Genomic DNA, 13,377 nt, shown 5'->3' on the forward strand with positions numbered 1-13,377 from the left:
CTAGCAATATAAAATATTCAGTGGAGTTTTTGGCATTGTTTGAATTATTTCAAAATTCAAAACAGTGGCAAAATAATTTAAATAAAACAAAAACAGAAGAAAAATATATAACAGAATAGAAATAAAAGAGAGAGAGAGAAGGAAGTACCTGGCCTCACCCGTGCAGCCCAGCCGGCCCAGCTCCTCCCGCGGCCCAGCCCACCTCCTCCTCTTTGTCATCTTCCTCCCCTCGCACCGAAGCAGCTCGGTGGCGAGCGCCGATGCCGCCTCGGCCACCTCCTGCCTCCCTGCTTGCCTCCGCTACTCCCTGGAGACGCCACGCGGCTCCCTCAGGCCTCTCTCAACTCCCTCCCGTGCTCATCCCCTTCTCCTGCTCTCCCTCTCGCTCCGCACCTCGGACCCGAACAGAGCCGTCGCCACCAACGCCGTTCGCCGCGGCCACCATCCCCCTCTCGCCTCCCCGACGCCTCCCAGAGCTCCGCAGTGCCTCCCTCGACCTCCTCGACACCTCACGCGACCAGAAGGGCCCCGAGCAACCGCCATCGACATCGTCTTCAAGCTTCGGCCCCGGCGCCCTTCTCCGTCAATTCGGCCACTCCGGCGCGCCCCCGAGCCCACTGACCCTCCCTACAGCTCCGCGGTGAGCCTCCGTGCAGAACCCCTCTCTCTCCCCTCGCGTTTGCGAGCTCTAGGCCATAGCTCCGTCGCGGCCGAACTCCGGCCGCCGCTGACCAGGTCGCCGCCGTCACTGCAGCCAGTAAGGCTCGAAACCGAGCACGGCACCGTGCTCCTAGCATCTTCAGGAGCCCGGTGAGCCCCTTAGCCATCCCCCCGTTCTCTGTGGCCTCACCCCGCTCGAACCCGTAGCTCCGGCCGCCGCCAAACACGACGCCGGCGCCTTTTCCGGCGACCCCGAACCCAACTACCTGCACCACTCGCCGCGGGCCACTCCCAGCTATCCATAGCGCCCAACGGCGCCCCGAACGGTGCCCTGTACGTGAAACCCGCACCTGCACCGCCGCGTTTAGCCTCACCGGCGGCTAAACGCCGGCGAGTTGACCCCGCCGACCAGGAGGTTTGACCTTTGACCCCCCCCTGGGTCCATGACAGGTGGGCCCCCGCCATCAGGTGATTAGCTTAAGCTAATCACCACCTAATCTAACCCCAGAGCCACTGACATGTGGGCCCTAGTGCCCTAATCTTTAATTAAATTAAACTAACCCCCCCCCCTGTCTAACCTGTGTCACTGACGTGTGGCCCCCACACGTCAGGTTTGACTCTGAGCGCTCAGTTGACCCTGCTGACGTCACTGTGACGTGGTGCTGACGCAATAAGTATTTTCTGGATTTAAAAATAATCAGGAAATTCCAGAAAATAGCTAAAACTTCAATAAATCATAGAAATTCAACCGTAACTCCAAATTAAATAATTTATATATGAAAAATTATCAGAAAAATTCAAGGAATCCATCTGTACCATTTTCATGCATGTTAGAACAACTTATAGCTGCTGTTTAGCACAAATCAATTAAAGGGCATTTAAATAATCACATATGGAGTTTGAATTTGAATCTTGTATTCAAACCAACTTCATTTAATCTGTTGCTAGTTGCATCGGCTCAAAACACATTCATTTTGCCATGTCATGATCATGCATCATATTGTGCATTGCATTGATTGTGTTCCCTTCTGTGTTGCCGGTATTTGTCCCCTCTCGATAGACGTGATACCGATGATGTGATCGTTGACACTGAGGAAGACTCAATGTTATCTTCAGAAGTGCCAGGCAAGCAAACCCCCCTTGTTCATTCCGATACAATCCCACTCTCTCGCTCCTGCTCTCTTTTACTGCATTAGGACAACACCGATTCAACTGTTACATGCTGCGGTAGTTGAACCCCTTTATCCTCTGCATGACCTGTCATTACCACAGTAAATAGATGAAACCCACTAGCATGAGTAGGAGTTGTTTGAGCCCTGTTGTGCCTACTCATTCATGCTTGCTTGTCATGCCTGCTACTGCTTAGAGTTGAGTCAGGTCTGATTCATCGGGGATGAATCAGAGGCGTGCAAACATGTCCTACTGTGTGTGAGCTAAGTGTGTGAACACGTTTTGGTAAAGGTAGCGGTGAGAGGACATGTAGGAGTACATGGTGGGTTGTCTCATTGCAGCCGTCCTCAGGAACTGAGTTCTGTGTTTGTGATCCATGATTCAGCTACTACCATACATTGGGCCCTGAAATATGACCCCGCTCGACTTCTTATTCACCATTGTCCTCTGTCCAGGAGTTGCAAGTAGTTTCTGGTGTTTGTAGCTTACTGGAGGCCGTGGACAGCGCTGACCGTAGGGGTGGGCTGTGATGCGGTAGGTACGTGGCACGGTGTACCGGATGCCCGTTTGGTATCTCGGGAACCCTGTTCACATCGTTTGGGGCTGTGAGCGAAACTCCGGCCGGATCTCCTCATGGATGGAACCCGAATAGGCGATAAACCTGGACTAGAGACTTGAGTGTTTAGGTAGGTCGTGGTCTACACCCACGTCGGCTTTCGCTTGAAGTCTGCCGAGCACATGTCGTGTGCAGACGCTAAGTGGTGGAAACATGTATGAAGAAGTACACCCCTGCAGGGTTAATATCATCTATTCGAATAGCCGTGTCCGCGGAAAAGGACTTCTGGGTTTCTTATATCAGTTCATAGACAAGTGAAAGTGGATACTCTAAAATACGCAAGATAAGCGTGAGTGCTATGGATGGCGTTCTCGTAGGGAGACGGGAGCGGATCCATAGTGGTGTATTGATATGGTGAATATGTGGACTCGTGTGCGCCACCTCAAAGAGTCGCTTGCAGTCGTAGTTTAGGATAGCCACCGAGTCAAAGCTGGCTTGCTGCAGTTAAACCCCACCATCCCCTTTGTTGATAATGATGCATATGTAGTTAGTTCTGATGTAAGTCTTGCTGGGTACATTTGTACTCACGTTTGCCTATTTTATGTTTTTGCAGAGAGACTTCAGTCTCACTAGTATTTCCGCGTGGTCTTCGACATTTAGCTTGATACCTCAGCTACGATCTTGTGCCTCGGCAGGATTTGATAGATAGTCAGGCTTCTCAGCCTTTTTCATTTATAGATGTCTGTACTCAGACATGATAGCTTCCGCTTGTGCTTTGATTTGTATGCTCTGATTGTTGGGTCATGAGACCCATGTTTGTAATATCTCGCTCCTCGGAGCCTATTGATAAATTACTTGAGTCGTAGAGTTATGTTGTGATGCCATGTTGTATTGCACATATCGAGCATATTGTGTGTATGTTATTGAAATGCTTGGTATGTGTGGGATCTGACCATCTAGTTGTTTATCTTTAGTAGCCTCTCTTACCGGGAAATGTCTCCTAGTGTTTCCACCTCCGGAACACTTAGGCTGGCCGGCATGTGTCCTTCTTCGTTCCTGTGTCTGTCCCTTCGGGGAAATGTCACGCGATGAATACCGGAGTCCTGTTAGCCTGCTACAGCCCGGTTCACCGGAGTCCTGCTAGCCCAGTGCTACAGCCTGGATTCACTCGCTGATGACCGACACGTTCGATGCTGGGTCATGGATGCCGGTCCCTGTAAGTCTGTGCCACTTTGGGTTTACGACTAGCCATGTCAGCCCGGGCTCCTTATCATATGGATGCTAGCGACACTGTCATATACGTGTGCCAAAAGGCGCAAACGGTCCCGGGCTAAGGTAAGGCGACACCCGTGGGAATACCGTGCGTGAGGCCGCAAAGTGATATGAGGTGTTACATGCTAAATCGATGTGGCACTGAGTCGGGGTCCTGACACGTTTTATACCAACATGACTCAAATGGCAGTGCCACAAGTACGTGGTACTATCATTACTATCTTATATCTTTTGGCATGAACATGTGTATCACTACGATCGAGATTCAATAAACCATTCATTTTAGGTGCAAGACCATTGAAGGTATTATTCAAATAAACAAAGTAACCATTATTCTCCTTAAATGAATAACCGTGTGGCGAGAAACATAATCCAATCATATCTATGCTCAACGCAAACACCAAATAACAATTATTTCGGTTTAACACCAATCCCGATGGTAGAGGGAGCGTGCGATGTTTTGATCACATCAACCTTGGAAACACTTCCAACACATATTGTCATCTCACCTTTAGCTAGTCTCTGCAGCCTTTTATTTTGAGTTACTAACGCTTAGCAACCGAACCGGTATTTATTACCCTGGTGCTACTAGGAGTACTAGTAAAGTACACAATAATATGACATATATCCAAAATACTTCTGTCGACCTTGCCAGCCTTCTCATCTACCAAGTATCTAGGGTAGTTCTGCTTCAGTGGCCGTTCCCCTCATTATAGAAGCACTTAGTCTCGGGTTTGGTTCAACCTTGGGTTTCTTAACTAGAGCAGCAACTGATTTGCCGTCTCATGAAGTATCCCTTCTTTCCCTTGCCCTTCTTGAAACTAGTGGTTTAACCATCAACAATTGATGCTCCTACTTGATTTCTAATTTTGCGGTGTCAAACATCGCGAGTTGCTCAAGGATCATCATGTCTATCCCTGATATGTTATAGTTCATCATGAAGCTCCAATAGCTTGGTGGTAGTGACTGTGGAGAACCATCACTATCTTATCTGGAAGATTAACTCCCACTCGGTTCAAGCGATTGCAGTACTCAGACAATCTGAGCACATGCTCAACGATTGAGTTTTTCTCCCTTAGTTTGCAGGCTTAAAAAACTTGTCAGAGGTCTCATACCTCTTGACGTGGGCACTAGTCTGAAATTCCAATTTCAGTCTTTTGAACATCTCATATGTTCTGCGACGTTTCAAAAACGTCTTTGGTGCCACAATTCTAAACCGTTAGTATTACATACTAAACTATCACGTAGTCATCAAAACGTGTATGTCAGATGTTTCCCAACATCTACAAACGATGCTCGAGGTTCAACACACTGAGCGGTGCATTAAGGACATAACCCTTCTGTACAGCAATGAGGACAATCCTCAGTTCATGGACCCAGTCCGCATAATTGCTACTTTCAACTCTCAACTAAATTTTCTCTAGGAACATATCTAAAACAGTAGAACCAAAGCGTGAGCTACGACATAATTTGCAAAGACCTTTTGACTATGTTCATGATAATTAAGTTCATCTAATCAAATTATTCAATGAACTCCCACTTAGATAGACATCCCTCTAGTCATCTAAGTGATACATGACCCGAGTCAACTAGGTCGTGTCCGATCATCATGTTAGACGGACTAGTCATCATCGGTGAACATCTTCATGTTGATCGTATCCACTATACAACTCATGTTCGACCTTTCGGTCTTCCGTGTTCTGAGGCCATGTCTGTACATGCTAGGCTCGTCAAGTCAACCTAAGTGTTTCGCATGTGTAAATCTGGCTTACACCCGTTGTATGCGAACGTTAGAATCTATCACACACGATCATCACGTGGTGCTTCGAAACAACGAACCTTCGCAACGGTGCACAGTTAGGGGGAACACTTTTCTTGAAATTTCAGCGAGGGATCATCTTATTTATGCTACCGTCGTTCTAAGCAAATAAGATGTAAACATGACAAACATCACATGCAAATCATAAAGTGACATGATATGGCCAATATCATCTTGCGCCTTTGATCTCCATCTTCGAGGTGCGGCATGAACACCATCGTCACCGGCATGACACCATGATCTCCATCATCGTGTCTTCATGAAGTTGCCTCGCCAACTATTACTTCTACTACTATGGCTAACGGTTAGCAATAAAGTAAAGTAATTACATGGCGTTTTCATTGACACGCAGGTCATAAATAAATTAAGACAACTCCTATGGCTCCTGCCGGTTGTCATATTCATCGACATGCAAGTCGTGATTCCTATTACAAGAACATGATCAATCTCATACATCACATATATCATTCATCACATCCTTTTGGCCATATCACATCACATAGCATACCCTGCAAAAACAAGTTAGACGTCCTCTAATTGTTGTTGCATGTTTTACGTGGCTTCTATGGGTTTCTAGAAAGAATGTTTCTTACCTACGCAAAACCACACGGTGATATGCCAATTGCTATTTACCCTTCATAAGGACCCTTTTCATCGAATCCGATCCGACTAAAGTGGGAGAGACAGACACCCGCCAGCCACCTTATGCATCAAGTGCATGTCAGTCGGTGGAACTTGTCTCACGTAAGTGTACGTGCAAGGTCGGTCCGGGCCGCTTCATCCCACAATGCCGCCGAATCAAGATAAGACTAGTAACGGCAAGCAAATTGAACAAATTATCCCCCACAACTACTTTGTGTTCTACTCGTGCATAGAATCTACGCATAGACCTAGCTCATGATGCCACTGTTGGGGAACGTAGCAATAATTCAAAATTTTCCTACGTGTCACCAAGATCAATCTAGGAGATACTAGCAACGAGAGAGAGGGAGTGCATTTTCATACCCTTGAAGATTGCTAAGCGCATTCGTTACAAGAACGCGGTTGGTGGAGTCATACACACAGCGATTCAGATCACGGTCGATTCCGGTCTAAGCGCCAAACAACGGCGCCTCCGCGTTCAACACACGTACATCCCGGTGACGTCTCCCGCGCCTTGATCCAGCAAGGAGAGAGGGAGAGGTTGGGGAAGACTCCGTCCAGCAGCACGACGGCGTGGTGATGGTGGAGGAGCGTGGCACGCCAGCAGGGCTTCGCCAAGCACTGCAAGAGACGAGGAGGGAGAGGGGTAGGGCTGCGCCAAGAGGGAGAGAGACTCGTGTGTTGGGTAGCCACAAAACCTCCACTATATATAGGGGCAAGGGGGAGGGGGAGGCGCCCTAGGGTTTCCCCTAGGGGGGGCCAGGGCAGATGGGATCTCCCCCTTGGGTGACTTGGCCCCCAAGCCAGGAGGTGGGAACCCTACATGGGGCGCCCCAAAACCCCCTCCTCATGTGGGATTAGGTGAGGGGGGCGTACAGCCCATAGTGGGCTGGTTTGCCCCCTTCCCTTGGCCCATGAAGCCCCCCAACACTTGCCGGGGCTCCCGAAATACCTTTCGGTCATGCTGGTCATCACCCGGTACCTCCGGAACACTTCCGGACTCCAAAACCCTTCGTCCAATATATCAATCTTCTCCTTCGGACCATTCCAGAACTCCTCGTGACGTCCGGGATCTCATCCGGGACTCCGAACAACATTCGGTAACCGCGTACATACCTTCCTTATAACCCTAGCGTCATCAAACCTTAAGTGTGTAGACCCTACGGGCTCGGGAATCATGCAGACATGACCGAGATATCTCTCTGGTCAATAATCAACAGCGGGATCTGGATACCCATGTTGGCTCCCACATGTTCCATGATGATCTCATCGGATGAACCACGATGTCAAGGATTCAATCAATCACGTATACAATTCTCTTTGTCTACTGGTATGATACTTGCCCGAGATTCGATCGTCGGTATCCCGATACCTTGTTCAATCTCATTACCGGCAAGTCTCTTTACTCGTTCCGTAACACATCATCCCGTGATCAACTCCTTGGTCACATTATGCACATTATGATGATATCCTATCGAGTGGGCCCAGAGATACCTCTCCATTACACGGAGTGACAAATCCTAGTCTCGATTCGTGGCAACCCAACAGACACTTTCGGAGATACCCGTAGTGCACCTTTATAGCCACCCAGTTACGTTGTGACGTTTGGTACACCCAAAGCATTCCTACGGTATCCGGGAGTTGCACAATCTCATGGTCTAAGGAAATGATACTTGACATTAGAAAAGCTTTAGCATACGAACTACACGATCTTGTGCTAGGCTTAGGATTGGGTCTTGTCCATCACATCATTCTCCTAATAATGTGATCCCGTTATCAACGACATCCAATGTCCATGGTTAGGAAACCGTAACCATCTATTGATCAACGAGCTAGTCAACTAGAGGCTTACTAGGGACATGGTGTTGTCTATGTATCCACACATGTATTATGGTTTCCGGTTAATACAATTATAGCATGAACAATAGACAATTATCATGAACAAGAAAATACAACAATAACTATTTTATTATTGCCTCTAGGGCATATTTCCAACAGTACAAACGAGTTACAAGCTTTTATAAAGAGGGTTAATTTGATTGGTCAATAGGTGGGGAGGCGGCCCACCCACCCCCTGAAAACCAGGGGGGAAGTTTATGATTGGTTAGTAGATGGGAAAATTTCTAGTCAGCATGTAATTACGTGTAACTCTTTGTATGTTTAGCATTATTGGCGAATGTCCTGTCTTTGTTTTTCTCCAGAAAAACGTGCATACCTAAGAATCAAACTCGCGCCCTCCTGGAGAGCCGCCCTGCGGAGCTAGAGTGGTGTTTGCGAATATTCTTGCCCTCAAACACCTTTTATGTATTCGAGTTAATTTATCTTTTTAAATTTCTATTTTTTTCGTTTGGTAGAAAATCCAAAAATCTTGAATTTTTCCATTGTCTGAAAGAGCAAAAATGCCTACTTTTTTATAGGTGATTTGTTTTCTAACTTGCCATGGGTATTTTTTATTATGTGTAGCATGGCATTTTCCATGTTTTCTACCCACACAACATTTCTTAATAAGAGCACATCATTTTCATAGTTAGTAACATGACATTTTTATTATTAACAAGATGTCAGTTTATTTATTAACAACATGCCATTTTTGTTAGTAGTAACATGGCACTTTTATTGTTAATAAAAATGGAAATTTTATTATTAGGAGGATGTCAGTTATTATTATAAATAGGTGGCAGTTTTAATATTGAGAGCGGCATTTTTATTATTAATAGGATGGCATTTTAATTTTTTATTGCATGGCAGTTTTCTTTCTGGGCTTATCCTGATAAAATATTTTATCTGGAGGAAGTAGTTTTATAAAGTAGCATGACAATTTTCATATTGTTCAGAGCATGGCATTTTCACAAATTTGTACATATTGTTTTGTTCATGGCATCTCTTCTATAGAGAGTGGCATTTTTATAAAGTATCACGGCAAATTTCATATTTTTTCAGAGCATGTTATTTTTATAAATTTGTGTGTTCATGGCATTTTTTATATAGAGGATGGTAGTTTTTGTAAATTAGCACGGCAATTTTCCTATTTTTTCGAAGCATGTCATCTTCATAAATTTTTGTGTATTCTGTTGTTCGTGGCATTTTATATGAGAATGGCAGTTTTTATAAAGTAGCATGATAAATTTCATACTTTTTTAGAGCATTGCATTTTTATAAATTTTGTGTTCCTGGAATTTTTTATATAGATGATCGCAATTTTATAAAAATAGCACTTTAATTTTAATTTTTTTTCCCAGAGCATTGTATTTTTTTATAAATTTGTATGTATTATTTTGTTCATGGCATTTTATATATTGAGGATGGCAGTTTTATAAAGTAGCACGGGAAATTTCATACTTTTTCAGAGCATTAACTTTTTATAAATTTGTGTATCATGGTTTTTTTATATAGAGGATGGAAGTTTCATCAAAGTAGTACAATAATTTTCCTATATTTTAGGGCATGGCATTTTTATAATTTTGTGTGTACTTTTTTGTTCATGTCATTTTTCATATAGAGGATAACATTTTTAAAGTTTAGCATGACAAAAACAAATTCTAGATTACTCGACCTTTTGTTTTTATTTTAAAGTCACAGCAATTTAAAAGGGCATTTTTAGGTCTCTGGGGTTCGCCTGGTCTGCCCTCCTGGCGAACAGCCAGGAACGGCCGCCAGGAGCACAACCCATGGCAAACGAATCGGCAGATGGGAGATCTCCCCTAGCAATCGATCGCTGGATATTAGGATCCTATTTGTACATATAGAAAACTACCAAAAGAGCTCTTATGCATATTGTGTGTTAATTATTATAGGCAGCAGATTTAATCCTAGTGACGGCCACTCCTTGGCGCGTGGCAAACTCGACTTGAAGAATGCATGAAGCATGGACCAAGAGCAGCGCCGAGGAACTTGACTCTTTAGTTCACTAAGGTCATCGCTAATCACGCGGTATCCGAGCTTTTTTATGCTTGTTTCACCTAACTCAAGTTGCAAGAGGCATGCACTATTGCACTCTGCAAGCGCAGGTTCGCACGTGATCCATTCCATGCGATTGTCAAAGGAAACTTGCATGCAGTTGGCAGCTGTATACCAAGAGCAGCACTTTCTCGGCACATCATGCCTGCATGGAATGGTTGTTACGTTTTCCACTCAATATTTAAGGGCATGTATAATGATTGATAAGATAATTTTATCTTAAGTTTTGCATGTAAATTAGAGATGACAAGAAAAGATGTCTACAATGGGTCATTTTTTAGTCTTATCTTCAATAATTAGTTGTTCCTAAAAATATGATGAGACAAATTATGCTAAGAGATCATCCCTTGTCTTCTCTTAAATAAGAGAAGACAAACCTTATCTTAGGCTTTCTCTCTCCTTCACCTCATCATTTATCCTATATGGTACTCTTAAGATAGAATTATTTTACATGCCCTAACAAGTCCGGCCGGCGAGGAGAGCAAGGCGGAGGCACTGATCCGAGCTTTTTATGCTTGTTTCGCCTAACTCAAGCTGTGAGTAGACATGCACTCTGCAATCGCAGGTTCGCACGTGATCCATTCCATGCGATTGTCAAAGGAAACCTGCATGTTAATGCAACCGGTTAGCATGCATGCAGATGGAAAAAATAGCCCCCGCGTATAAAATAGTGTCATCCCTGAAAATATGCTATAGCATGCTATTAGCAAGACATTGTACAATGATAATTTAGTGAGATAATTTTCAATACCCTATAGCGTGCTATTTTTTTTAGTGAGCACTTGCCCAGCACATCATGCCTGCATGGAATGGTTGTTGTCTTGTTGACGTTTTCCACTCAATATTGAACAAGTCCGGTCGGCGAGGAGAGCAAGGCGGAGGCGCTGATCCCTTTCAGCATTCAACAACCTCCCCACGCACACCGGCACCGCGAGATCTCGAGGCCAATCAGACGGCCGACGCTCAATCAGTAAGCAACTTGATCCCTCGACGACAGGGAACATGGCATCCAACGTCGCCGGTCAGCCGCTTGAGCTGACTGTACGCGCGCCCGCTCCGGTGGAAATTCGCGTCCATCTCAACGTGCGCCGCCCAGGAAACGCGGCCGTGCCTATTGCATGGCTTCGTCGTCGTCGGTCCGGGACGACCTATAAATATGCAACCCGTAACCCAGACGTAGCAAACAACACACCACACGACCATCTATCTAGTGGCTAGCTAGTGCGAAAAGAAGATGGCCGCTAAGCTCGCAGCGCTCGTCGTCTTGGTCGCGTTCCTCGCCGGGCCGGCGGCGTGCGAGGGCGCCAGCATTTGCTTCAACGGCTGGCTGAGGCTACCCACCTTCAACCCATGGCTCTGTTCTCGCGGCTCCAGGATGAGAAGCCGTTCGTGGCAGCGGGGGGCTTCTCCCTCGGGGTTAGGGCTCGGCCACGGCTACTACGACAACAGGTGGTCGAAGTCGTACTGCCCCAGAGCGGAAGTGATCGTGAGGGGTGCCGTGAAGGACGCCGTGGCCGCGTACCCTGGCATTGGTGCGGGGCTCATCCGTCTCTTCTTCCACGACTGCTTCGTTCGGGTACGCACACACAGTTCGTCGATTCTAGCTTATATACTAACTGCATTGTCGTTTAAGAAGATCAACAGCATGTTCATTATTTCTTACTTCATGTTCATTATTATATTCAGGGGTGTGATGCTTCCGTCCTCCTCACCACGACCAACTCCAATAACAGTGACACGGAGAGGGAAGGCCTTCCCAACAAGAACAGCCTGCGAGGGTTCCAGGTGATCGACGCGGCCAAGGCGGCAATCGAGGCCGCCTGCCCCGGCAAGGTCTCATGCGCCGACATCGTCGCCTTCGCCGCCCGCGACGCATCCTACTTCCTCAGCAACCGCAGGATCAACATCCGGATGCCAGGCGGCCGCTACGACGGGCGTGAGTCCTTTGCCAACGAGACCGACCAGCTGCCCGGGCCCTTCTCCACTGTCACGGAGCTCCAGACGAGTTTCACGGCCAAAGGGCTCACCTCAGATGAGATGGTCACGCTCTCTGGTGCGCACACAATTGGCCGCGCCCGCTGCATGTTCTTCTCCAGCCGCTTCTCTGAAATGGACCCGGCATTTGCCGCCAAGCTCAAGGCCCAATGCAATGGCAACGACGACACCAACGTGAACCAAGACGATGTGACCCCCTATGTTCTGGATAAGCAGTACTACCGAAACGTGATCGATCGGAGAGTGTTGTTCACCTCCGACGCCGTGCTCAACTCGATAAAAACGATAACACAGGTGACAGAAAATGCGAACATTGCCGGGACGTGGGAGAGGAAGTTCGAGAGAGCCATGGAGAACATGGGAAAAATCGGGATCAAGACCAGAGCCGACCAAGGTGCAGAGATCAGGAAGGTATGCTCGAGAGTCAACAACTAAAGTTAGCTAGTAGTATAATGCGGGGTGGCTGGCTGGCTCATGGCGGGGTCGCCTAATGGACGAGATGTAACTTCGTCTAGCTATTGTCATTGTTGGTTTTCTCACACTAATTAATGTTTGTGTGTTAATAAAGACATAAGTAGGAGTACACAAGTAATAACTGTGTATGTTCAGCTACGACTATTTTCTGGTTGCTTCTGCCCATTAAAAACTGATAATTTTGCGACCAGCTAGGTGTCAATTGACTCAATTTTTATGAGAGCAGCGATGCGGCGGACGAGCTCGCATGCTCCTGGTTTGTGCACCAATGGTACAAGGTCACGTGGAGGAGGCAATTATGGACGGAGGGAAATACGGCTTCGTACAGGAGACGGAAAGGATGGGATACGGGTGTGGGCCAGGAGGGACGTCGTGACGGAGCTGGCTGTCGCCCTGACGCCTGACGGCCGCTAACGTGATGGGATAACTAGCGAGGAGCAGCACGCAGCGGTTCAGAGTGAGTAGCTTAGGTCTCCCGACTCCCGTATGCCTAACTCGTTTGCATGCTTTCCGCAAAAAAGCGTGCGAACTAATTAAAATGTTTTTTCCCTGAATATGGTTCAGATTGACAGCTAGCAAGGAGCAGCAAGCAGATCCGTCCCTATGAAAAAGAGGCTCACAATTTGTTAGGCATAAATATAACATGCCCAGTCGCTTGCCGCCAAGAATACCATTTTTCTGTTGGGCAACTTCATCGTATGTCATCAAATCTCACAAATGTTTCGATCGAACGGTCTGAAAATTTTACGATTGAAAAAAATCACATGGGTTTCTGAAGATGATTCTTGCGGGGAAATTTCATCACAATGCATATTTTTTGAAAATGAGTTTT

General features: G+C 46.5%; 1 protein-coding gene across 1 annotated transcript; it reads left to right on the forward strand.

Moving 5' to 3' along the window:
* Positions 1 to 11,310: 11,310 nt before the first annotated feature.
* On the forward strand, positions 11,311 to 12,959 carry LOC123058622 (peroxidase 2-like). The gene is made up of 4 exons (XM_044481326.1): positions 11,311 to 11,461; positions 11,498 to 11,652; positions 11,763 to 12,482; positions 12,741 to 12,959. Exons 1-4 carry the CDS (start codon positions 11,311 to 11,313, stop codon positions 12,957 to 12,959), a joined length of 1,245 nt encoding a protein of 414 aa, XP_044337261.1.
* The last annotated feature ends 418 nt before the right edge of the window (positions 12,960 to 13,377 follow it).

Source organism: Triticum aestivum, chromosome 3A (assembly GCF_018294505.1).
Source record: "Triticum aestivum cultivar Chinese Spring chromosome 3A, IWGSC CS RefSeq v2.1, whole genome shotgun sequence".
In the NCBI taxonomy this organism is placed as follows: Eukaryota; Viridiplantae; Streptophyta; class Magnoliopsida; order Poales; family Poaceae; genus Triticum; species Triticum aestivum.

What these genes read in the sequence shown, in the direction of transcription:
- LOC123058622 (XM_044481326.1), top strand. Translation starts at nt 11,311, where the DNA reads ATGGCCGCTAAGCTCGCAGCGCTCGTCGTCTTGGTCGCGTTCCTCGCC. An exon ending in TCCACGACTGCTTCGTTCGG is followed by an intron (nt 11,653 to 11,762) that starts GTACGCACACAC and finishes TATTATATTCAG; the next exon opens with GGGTGTGATGCTTCCGTCCT. An exon ending in AAGGTGCAGAGATCAGGAAG is followed by an intron (nt 12,483 to 12,740) that starts GTATGCTCGAGA and finishes GCGACCAGCTAG; the next exon opens with GTGTCAATTGACTCAATTTT.